Raw genomic sequence first — 11,347 nt, 5'->3', positions numbered from 1 at the left:
GTCAACGTGGTCAACACAAATTCCGCCTTAAAATCTCGTCACGTTACATTAGCTAGCTAGGTTGAGTAGGTTCTACCTGCTGCACTAGTATATACGATCTCCACTTTAGCCCGGTAAACAATCAGGCCCAGTGGCGTTTATGTAAAAAAGAGAACACTGTTCACCCATCTTTAATAGTTAGGAAATTCGCAAATAGACTCATCTGAGCCCATTTCATTCATTCTCCTCGTTTCTCTCTAGGGCAGCTTCTCTCAGGTAACCTCTGTCTCTATTCATCACATCCATGGTTGATTGGCTTCAGCTTAATCTCAGATTACAATGAATCGTTGATTTGCATTTTAATATGAATCTGGTGCATGATTTATTATAGGTCAGTGAAAATCAATGGTGTAGTCTTTGTATCTGGATTTGTGTTGGATTTGAACCTAGGTCGATAATTTAGGCGGAGAGTTTTGCTGTTAGTTTGAATCTACAGGTTGGTTTGTAATAGATCATCAGATCTATAATCTGCCTTTGGATTTGGATGAATTCAATACTTGTATTTGAGAATTGGAACAAGATAACTGGAATTACAAATGATTCTGTGCCATGATAAAAAATCCTGGACAATGATATTAGAACCGTTTTTTCCTTTATGTATTTGACTAGAAGTATTGGGAACTTCGTAAGCAAAGACAAATACGATACAATAAGTGCTCATTCCACTTTAAAACAGTAAAATAAGATGTCTATGGCTAGTTTTCCATTGTGTAGTCTGCCCTCTAGTCAGTTTCTTTCTCTTACTCATATCAAAGGCTCTGATTCCGACACATGTTTCTACTAAAACCTGTCGTGCAGCTTCACTGCCGTGCATAGAAGAATTTTCGCTATATATATATATATATATATATGCAAACTTGCTGATTTTTCTTCTGGGTAGATTTTAGATTCAGAAGTAGCCCTCGTTTCGGAAATGGCAGCGGTTTACAGCCATCATCAACAAATCAGGCGGCTTGATCTTCTACAAGGTAATAATAATTACCTCTAAATCTCTGATCACATTGATTATAATTCCCAGTTTAGCCCTGCTCGCGATTCTGATGAACCAACAAAACAGGACTATCGATCGGCGGGACGGACACCAATGACAGCTTGAGGTTGCGAGCTTGTGGCATTCAATGCACGCCTCCCAGCAGTTGTCCCCGGTTTCCGGTTGCTCTGGCATTGCGCTTCTCGAAGCTGATACCTTTGATCTCCACTACTTCCAGTCACTTCCGGTAATTCCCAAACATTCTACCTTTTTGTGTTTTTAGATGTCTCACTGATTTTTTTCTTTTGAGAAACATTTTAACTTGAGAGTGAGTATGCAGACATTGGATGTTTTGAAAAATTGAGTGCCTTATTATTCATTGAGGCACTCAATTTTAGTGAGTCACTGGGGTTTCGGGGGGTTGTTGCATTCTGGTAGATAATTGTGTTTTTAAGTTGTGATACATATGAATTTGAACTTCTCAAGGACGTAGAGAAATCACTTATCCAGACAATTCTTTGACAGGCTTTATGGTTTTTCTAATTTTGTTGAGTTTCAATTTAAGATTGGTAGTTATGGTGACATGGAGAAATTTTGAGACCCATTGTCCCTTGAGCCAAACTTCAGTTCTCGGTGCAAATGGTTGAAGAGTATCATTCTAGTAATGCTACATGTTTGAGAGTGCCAGCAGCTAGTACTCTTCATGTGGTTTGTAAGTCATACGATTTAAGCAAGATCAAGCTTGTGGTTCTGTGCTTGCTAAGAGTAGTTGTGCAGAGAGAAGTATGTCCACATAGACTTTCCTGTGTTTCTTGTCAGCATTGTGATCTCCTTTTCCATGAAGAAATTATATGTATACTTTTGTTCTATGTTTTGTTCTTGCGATTCAAGACTTCTTTCGTTGGATTTAAGGCATTAAGTAGTACTTACTTAGAGTCTTTGGAGATAGGTCATGCAATGAAAGTTTTCATGTGTTTGATTCACTCTGCATCTTCTATTCTTCTGCGTTTGGTAAAGGGTAACATCCGATTTTTTTGTCCACTTCATTTTTTTCTCTGGTGTGGGAGATGCCATTTAATAGCTGTTGTTTAAATTCCCAAGGCCAGTGAGATATTTTATATTGTGTCTTGTAGTCACATCCGATATTCTGCGTTATGCTCGTCTTATATGCTTTAATTTTGCCTTACACATGGAAAATTCATGTGTTGCTTTAGGCTTGGGCATCTTGGATTGCTGGTTAATTACCCTTTGTTTCTTATGGCTGGTCAGGTGTTTTACTTGCAAGTAGAAGTGCTTTGATTGTAATACTGATCGAATAATTTTATTTCACTTTTCCAGCGACAAAGTTCTTTGTTGTGAGTGAACTTGGTACACAGTATAGAACGATAATCTGAAAATAAATAAGAATGCAGACACATGTACAAATAAAATATGATTTATTGAATATCAAGCGCGGGGTTACAATCTTTGTGAACTCCTCTGATTCTATCTCCGTATATGACTTGACTCAAGAGTGACGTGTACTTGATCTTGAGAATTTGAGTTTGATTTGGATTTGGATTTGATGAAGAACGAGTGATTTGGCCGTTTGATAATTTTTCGTGGACTTGAGTTTAGATTTGGATTTAATGAAGAACGAGCGATTTGGCCGCTTGATGATTCTTCGTGGATTTGATGATCTTCGTGGACTTGAGAGACTTCGAGATTTGTCGAGAGTGATCTTGCTGAAGTGATTTTCTCTCTTCTTCTCAAGTCCCCCCTCTTCATAGTGAATGGGGTATTTATAGGGTCAAGGTTTTTATTTTGTAGAATATTTTAATGACACTAAAATAATAAATTTATTTAATTGTATAAATAAATCAATATGTATTTTTTGATTAATTTAAAATTAGTTATTTTCATAACTAAATTAAACAGAAAATAATTGACTTAATTATAACCGTTAAAGAATTTATTAATTTAATCAAATGTCCAATTACTATTTCGAATCATCAATGACATTTAATTTTCCGATTTAAGTCGGAATCATATCGCTTCGGTTACGATCATCCGTTTATGTGCTGAAACTAATTTTATTCGGATTCGCACCGACTTTGTTGACTTTTGGGCTACGTTTGCAATTTTGTCGGGCTCTTGGTCGATTTAATAATTTAATGAAGATAATTTACTTTATTAAATTTTATGTGTCCACAAATGCCCTCACTTCAAGTCGTGTTGTAGACATGTCGTCGTTACGTGTCAAAAGCGCAGTTTGAAGTACGCACTTTAATCTGGAGAATTTGCGAAGCTAGCTTCTGAGACTTCGCAAATTTTGTAGTAATCTTTCCATTATATATTTTAATCAGATGAATTTAATTTTGAATATATTTTCATCTGAATTCATCATTGATGCCACTACAATGTTCCACTGCCTGTTGTGATATCATGTCGGCACATGGTTAGAATTTTGAGTGAATGACTGCTAGCTCGTTTGCACATTACATTTCTTTCCAACATTGAGCACATACTATATGCAAAAAGGTTATCTCGAGCAAGCTTGTTGTAACTTTTCAGATTCTCCATATTATTAGATACATCATCCACCAACTTGTCCACCGATGGGTCCCTCTTAACTTTCCTTGTAATGCTAGTGACAGTTTGTGAAAGTTGAAAGCTTTTGCACTCCACTAGCTCACTTGCACGGGAAAGTTGAAAGCTTTTGCACTCCAACTCACTCATTCACATGAAGAAGGCCCATGCAATCATATTATACTTTAAAGTTAACTTCCACTATCTCATATCCCTTGCAAATTTTCCAGCTTAAATCCCCGGTACTCCTTCAACTCGAAACTCGGCCTCCTCGGCCCTCTGGTCTGCTTCGTTCCCAAAATCCATCAACGCCACCCTGTCATGATCATACAACGGACACTACTTCTCCAGCTTGTGGCACTGGCCCACCAGATGTTCACACTCCACCGCAAACGTCCGACGAGGAGCACCAGTTCGAATCCAAGGCCGACGTTGGAGCCTCCAAGACTATCCTCAGCAAGCTGCTACCATCCTCAGGAACGGCTACATCGTCATCAAGGCCTGCCCTTGCAAGATTTTTGAAGTCTCCCGGAGCATTATTCTTTCTCTAGCAGCCTTCAATTTTTGCCTCTGAAAATCAAGCTCTTTGCAGAATTCATCTCTAGTTCAAGTGCAGAAACTTTAGCCCATGCTTCTTCTCGAGCTGCCTATTTCTCACTGTCAAGCTCTTTCTTCAGCCCTTTTACCTCATTTTCAAATTCTTCCACTCTTTTTTTTCCGACTTTCAGAGGTTGACTGCTCTGATTTTTTTTTTCAGAGAGTACCAACTTTTCCAGATCCGTTCCCTTATGGACCCCTGAGACTGCAGATCCATGAAGACCATTGCTTGATTTCTGATGTCGAGAAGAGCTGCTGGAAAGTTTATTTGCACTCACAAAACCAGCACTTGAGCTTCTTGCATCTTCCTTATGTAAGGAACCGATAGTCTTTGCATGATCACTGGACTGTCTGTTGTTTTGAGATTGACTAGAACCACTGCTCCTTTCCTCCTTGATTGCTGCCAATGGCACTTCGGACTTTCCTGCACCAACTAAGAATCTGTAATTTTGATCCTTAAGAGGTATTACCAGTGGATATTGGCTGCAGCTTTGTTGGCCCAGGAGAAGTAGAATTTTTTGAAACAATTTCAGAAGAGCCAACTTTAACTTGAGGAGATTTAGATGCCGAATGAGAGAGAGAAAGAAGAAGTAGAAGAAGAAGATGCTGTGGGAGAGAAAAAGAGAAAGGGAAAAGAAGAGAGGGAAAAAAGAAAAAGACACGGAAGGTGGGAGACTGGAAGAAAAGAGGGAGAACGGGTTTGAGAAAGAAATGATTCAATGCAGTTGAGTTTAGTGCAATCGGTTCTCTTTTTTTTTTAACTTTTTTTTTACCATTTTGACTTCTTTTTTTGGACTGATTTTGACTTTTTTTTGTCTGATTTTTTTTACTTTTTTGACCCATTTTGACTTCTTTTTTTGGATTGATTTTGATTTTTTTTTTCATGGACTGATATTGACTTTTTTTTTTCGTAGGATTTTGACAACAAATTTGAGAGTCGCGGTCGATCTAGCTATCTGACTGCTTTCGAAACGCGTTGATTTCCGGCAGATTTGAAGAACGTAAACGACCTAATCGCTTAACTGCTTTTATTTTATAGACTTGACAGCAGTCAACAAAAGCGCGTTAGGCTTTACGTATCACATTCACCATGGAGGCTTTCAAGAGTTTGAAGAACATAAACGACCTAATTGCTTGACTGCTCTCATTTCATATACTTGACAGCACTCAATGAAAGCGTTTTAGGCTTTACGCATCACATTCAGCACGGTGGCTTTCAAGAGTTTGAAGAACGTAAATGATCTAATCGCTTGATTGCTCTCAATTCATAGACTTGACAGCACTCAATGAAAGCGTTTTAGGCTTTACGCATCACATTCAGCATCGCGGCTTTCAAGAGTTTGAAGAAAGTAAACGACCTAATCGCTTGACTGCTCTCAATTCATAGACTTGACAGTACTAAATGAAAGCGTTTTAGGCTTTACGGATCACATTCAGCATGACGGCTTTCAGAAGTTTCAAGGACGAGACAATCACTATCCTTAACGATGTTGAAGATGAGCAACATGATGGCACCACTTTAACCGTGTATCACTCTCTTACTGGGCCATTCACTTTTTAAAGCTTCGTTCTATGGCAGCTCAACTCCCGTCTTGCAGTGGACTTACGTAGTTAAATAAGAATTTGTCTATCATTTGACGAACAAACCCTTATTTTTATTTTGATGTGACTGAACTTAATATTGTTATTCTCAAGCTGCCTACGTATCCTTCTAATGAAGGAATTAAGTCATCACGTAGTTCAAGGATTTGTTTTTTTTTTGTGCCTCGTGCAGTTTAAGCTCATGCAGGCCTGGAGCATTTTTTTTTTGTTTTTTTTTGTGTGTGTCTTGTGCAGTTTAGGTTCGTGCAGACTTGGAGCATACTTTGACGTTTTCAAGCATGGTACTTCTTCAAGAACTTGCCGTTGATGGGACCGATCCTTAAACCGTCTTCCGCCACAATTTTGTAAGCTCCATTGGTGTATACTTCTCTGACGACGTTAGGACCATCCCACTTTGACTTGAATTTGGAGCCAGACTTGTGCGTCATAATGATGGGTCTTCGAACAGCAAGAACTAAATCATCGACTTGAAATGATCGTGGTCGAACACCTTTGTTGAAAGCATTTGACATCCGAGTTTGGTAGCATTCCAGGTGTTGTTGTGCATCAAGCCTCTTCTCATCCAAAGCTTCTAACTCTTGAAGGCGCAACTTCACATTTTCCTCATTTGTGAGATCTTCTTGCAAATCGATTCTCAATAATGGGATTTCTTTCTCTAATGGTAACACGGCTTCGACACCATAGACAAGAGAATAAGGTGTAGCATTTGTGGCTGTCCGATACGTCGTTCTATAAGCCCAGAGAGCTTCGCCCAATTTATCATGTCAATCCCTCTACTTGCTGACAGTTTTCTTCAGAATGTTACAAAGCGTTTTATTGAATGCTTCTGCCAAACCATTTGCCGGAGCGTTGTACATCGAAGAGAAGTGAAACCTGAAGTGAAATTTCTTGCTCAACTTTTCTGTTGCGGTATTCGAGAAGTATTTTGCGTTGTCCGTGATGATGTATCGCGGTATACCATAGCGTTGAATAATACTTCCAGTAATGAAGTCCACAACATTTTCTTTCTTTATTTTTATGAGCGGTATCGCCTCTGACCACTTTAAGAAGGAATCTGTGGTTGCCAGAATGTACATATGACCAGACGATGATTCCGGAGTGATGGGTCAGATTGCATCCATTCCCCAGACGTCCAACGGGTCCGAAGCAATGTCGGATGCAACGGCTCAGGCGACTGATGAATGAAGTTGGCATGATACTGACAAGCTTGGCATTTTTGTGCATATTCCATACAATCCTTGACCATGGCGGGCCAATAATACCCTAGTCGTCTTACTTAAAAATGTAACTTTGGTCCTGACTGATGTGCTCCACACACTCCAGAATGAACCTCTTCCATGGCTTTGACCGCTTCATCTTTTCCCAAAGATCGAAGGAGTACTCCGTCAAATGACCTCCGATATAAAGTTTCTTTGTAGTGGATGAAGCGCGGTGCTCACCGCTTGATGCTCCACCTTTGCTTCGAATCTTCGGGAAGCTTGTTGTGCTCAAGATAGTTGATAAAAGGATGCCTCCAGTCTTCAACATCAATGGTGTGAACTGACACTACATGAGAACTGGCACATTGGAGTGAAAGCTTTGTTGTCACGACCCACCTTTGGCAAATTGGGATGTCCAAAATTTCGTCTCCCGACAATGCCAAGGTCGCCGCCAAGTTTGCCAATGCGTCTGCCATTTGATTTTCTTTCCGTGGCACATGTGTGAGTGTAACATTATTAAAGCCCTTCAAGAGTTGTGTGGCGAGTTGGAAATAAGGTACCAAATCTTCCTTCTTGACCTCATAATTAGTGAGCAGTTCATCAATCAACAACTTCGAGTCTCCATATACTTAAAGACTTTGGATTTCAATTTCTAACACTGTTTGCAATCCCATGATCAAGGCTTGGTACTCTGCGACATTGTTGGAGCACAGTTCCCATAGAGAAAGAATAAGGCAATATCTGTTTTTGTGGAGAGACAAAGATAACACCAGTCCTTGCTCCGTCTGCCCTAGATGAGCAATCGAAAAACATCTTCCAAGTAGGGAGGACCTCTGCAAGAAAGACTTCCTCATCCGAGAATTCATCTGAGATTTCCCAATCCGCTGGAATATGGTGGTCTGCCAGGAAGTTGGCCAACGCCTGTCCTTTTACTGCTTTAGCGGGTACATATACGATGTAGTGTTGATTCAATAATAATGTCCACTTAGCCATACGCCCAGTTAAAACTGGTTTAGATAATATGAACTTAACTGAATCGGCTGCGCCACCAAGTATATTGTGTAAGCTTGCATGTAATGGCTCAACTTTTGAATGGCGAAGACGAGTGCAAGACACATCTTCTCTATCGGTGGATAATTTAGCTCAGGTCCAGTGAGAGTCCGACTTAAGTAGTATAAGGCTTTCTCTTTTTTGACTTCATTTTCTTGGGCAAGAAGGGCCCCAAGTGATCTCTTTTGAGCCGCGATGTAAAGGATAAGAGGTTTCCCGGCGATAGGTGCACCCAACACCAGAGGATTCGCCAGGTACTTCTTTATGCTCTCAAAGGCATTGCAACAAGCTTCATCCCATACAAATGGAACATCTTTCTTCATGAGTCGACTGAATGATTGGTAACGGCCTGCCAAGTTTGATATGAACCGTCTGATAAAGGCGAGTCATCATTGGAGGCTTTTTAACTCCCGCAAATTTCTTGGCTCTGGCATTTCCTGGATGGCTTTAATTTTGGATTGGTCTACCTTGATGCCTCGGTGCTTCACGATAAATCCAAGAAATTTTCCAGAACTGACGCCGAAGGCACACTTTTTAACTGGTATTTGCGTAACCTGTCAAACACTCTTCGTAGATCTTGCAGGTGATCACTTCTTTTCTTTGTTTTGACAACCAAATCATCAACATAGCATTCTACATACTTGTGCAGCATGTCACCGAAAATTTTCTGCATAGCGCGTTGGTACGTTGCACCGGCATTTTTTAACCCGAATGACATGACTTTTATAGCAATAAATTACTTTGGGAGTTCGAAATGCAGTGAGTTCCTCATCCTCCAAGGTCATCCTTATCTGGTTGTAACCTGATGATCCGTCCATGAATGACAAAACCTCATACCCGGTTGTCGCATCCACCATGAGCTCTATGATTGGTAGAGGAAAATCATTTTTTGAACATGCCTCATTTAAGTCACGAAAATCTATACAAACGCGGATTTGTCCGTTTTTCTTTTTGACAGGAACAATGTTTGCGATCCACTTGGGATATTGAACCTCTCTAATGAAGCCTGCGGCAATCAACTTATCAACTTTTGCTTCAATTTGATGAACAAGTTCTGATCGAAAGCGTCTTTGTGTTTGCTTGGTTAGCCGAGCCTCCGGTTTGATAGCAAGTCGATGAACTGCTACCTCTGGATCTAGGCCGGGCATTTCTTTGTACGTCTATTGTTCGTGCTGTCTACTTAGTGCTATTGTTAGTGTTATTGTTAGTGCTATATTTTCTTAGTGCTTACTTAGTGCAGCAGTTTCTTTTCTTAGTGTTATTGTTAGTGCTATCTTTTCTTAGATAATGCTTACTTAATGCAGTTTCTTTTCTTAGTACTGTTTACTTTGCTAGTCTATATATAGTTGTTTCCATTGTAGCTGCACATATGATTCAATTGTAAAAACTAGAAGTTCAATACATCATTCATATTCAAACTATTTCCTTGTGTTACCTTCTTCATGGTATCAGAGCAGTAATCCTCATAGGGCCTGCTTCTGTTTTTGATTTTCATTTCATCTTCATTAGCATTTCATCATGGCCGGAGGGAATAAGCTTGCAGGAAACTCTTCATCTGATTCTAAAGATGTCATTGACTCCAACACATAATCTCGTCGCACCTCCACCTTGCTCAATGAATTCAATTACATTCAATGGGCCAATGCCATGACTTTGGCTATAGGAGGAAGGCAGAGGACAAATTACATTAACGAGGAAGCAAAGAAGCCCATTACTTCTGATGCTGAGTATGATGCTTAGCTTTCTCAAGATCAACTGGTCAGGTCATGGATCATCAACTACATGGAACCAAGGCTGCAATCAATCTTTCAATACTCAGAAAGTGCTCTTGACATGTGGAATGCAATCAAGGGCATGTATGGAGATCTAAACAACAGTGCTAGAGTGTTCCAAATCAAGAGGGAGTTGGTTGATCTTCGACAAGGTAATCTAACCTTCACTGAACATCTTGGCAAATTAACTGCAAAATGGAATGAGCTCGAGATCTATATGCCCTTTACCACTGAGAGAGCTATACTTTTGAAGAGACAAGAGGAAGATAAAATATTTGAGCTTCTTACTAGCCTTGGAGCTGAATATGAGGATATCAAGAGTCATCTTCTCATGTCACTAGAGCTGTCTACTCTTCTCAATGTGAGAACCACCATTCAAATAGAAGAGACAAGAAGGAAGGTCATGACAAATGCTGAAGTTGCTGTTGTTGAAAGAGAGGAGAGGGCTGCTGATGCTAGAGCTTTTGCTAGCAACAACAAACCATATCGAGGCAGACGCCCAGATCTGAAATGCACACACTGTGAGAAGATTGGAAGGACTGGAGTAGGTCATGTGAAGGAAACTTGCTGGATTCTTCATCCTGAGTTGAAGAACAAGTTTCATTAAAGCTCGAGGGGACAGTTTAGACTTGTCTATACTCCTAAGGCTAATCGAGCAAGTTGCAGCTCTTCTAACTCACAAGATCTCAACAACTTCACTGCAAATCTCATCAATCTCATCAATGAGTTTGCAGCTTTTATTCAACAGAGACAAGACAACTGTGACAGTGAGGGGGCTACTGCCATGCTTGGCAAGTTTGCAGGCTATCTTGCTGATTCAAATATCGCAGGGCAAGAGGAGATTCCAGTTATCATTTGTGCAATTTCCACTGCCTTAGATTTGTGCATAATAATGACTTTTGGATTGTGGATTCTGGTGCATCAGATCATATGTCTAATGATGCATCTCATTTAGAAGATTTTCACACTTTCAAATCTCCCTCACATGTGTCAGTTGCAAATGGAAAGAAAGTTCCAATCTTAGGAAAGGCTAGACTTAAGCTTCTCTATAATCATAAGTACTCGTATGTCATGTTTGTTCCCTCATTCCCATTCAAACTACTCTCAGTTGGAAAAATCACTCATGTTCTTGATTGTCATGTTTTTTTCTCAACTAATAGTGTTGTGTTTTAGGATCGTATTTCAAAACAGAAGATTGGTGAAGGGTTTTTTCTAAATGGCCTTTACTACATTTCAGCTTCTTCAAGTTTTCATCAAAGTCTTGCTACAGATACAAGCCTCATTCCTCTTCCAAATATGTGGCACATGAGATTAGCTCACCCTTCATCAAATGTCATGTCATTTATGTTTCATACTTCTTATAAAATCACTCATAAATGTGAGACTTGTCATAAGTCCAAATCTACCAGATTGCCTTTTCCTAGTTCTAGTTCAAAAACATCTCGAGCTTTTGATTTAGTTCACATGGATGTTTGGGGACCTGCAAGGGTAGAGTCTTTTGATGGCTATCGATTTTATGTAACTTTTATCGATGATTTTACAAGAACTAC

General features: G+C 39.7%; 1 protein-coding gene across 1 annotated transcript; it reads left to right on the top strand.

Annotated features, from left to right (window-relative positions):
* Window positions 1-217: 217 nt before the first annotated feature.
* Window positions 218-4,319, top strand: LOC126793181 (uncharacterized). Its single transcript, XM_050519628.1, has 4 exons — window positions 218-255; window positions 927-1,007; window positions 1,097-1,256; window positions 3,808-4,319. Exons 2-4 carry the CDS (start codon window positions 953-955, stop codon window positions 4,097-4,099), a joined length of 507 nt encoding a protein of 168 aa, XP_050375585.1. The 5' UTR covers window positions 218-255; window positions 927-952; the 3' UTR covers window positions 4,100-4,319.
* The last annotated feature ends 7,028 nt before the right edge of the window (window positions 4,320-11,347 follow it).

Source organism: Argentina anserina, chromosome 5, assembly GCF_933775445.1.
Source record: "Argentina anserina chromosome 5, drPotAnse1.1, whole genome shotgun sequence".
NCBI classification, from domain to species: Eukaryota; Viridiplantae; Streptophyta; class Magnoliopsida; order Rosales; family Rosaceae; genus Argentina; species Argentina anserina.
The sequence above is the reverse complement of the archived record's forward strand: the minus strand, read 5'-3'. Positions and strand labels throughout refer to the sequence as shown.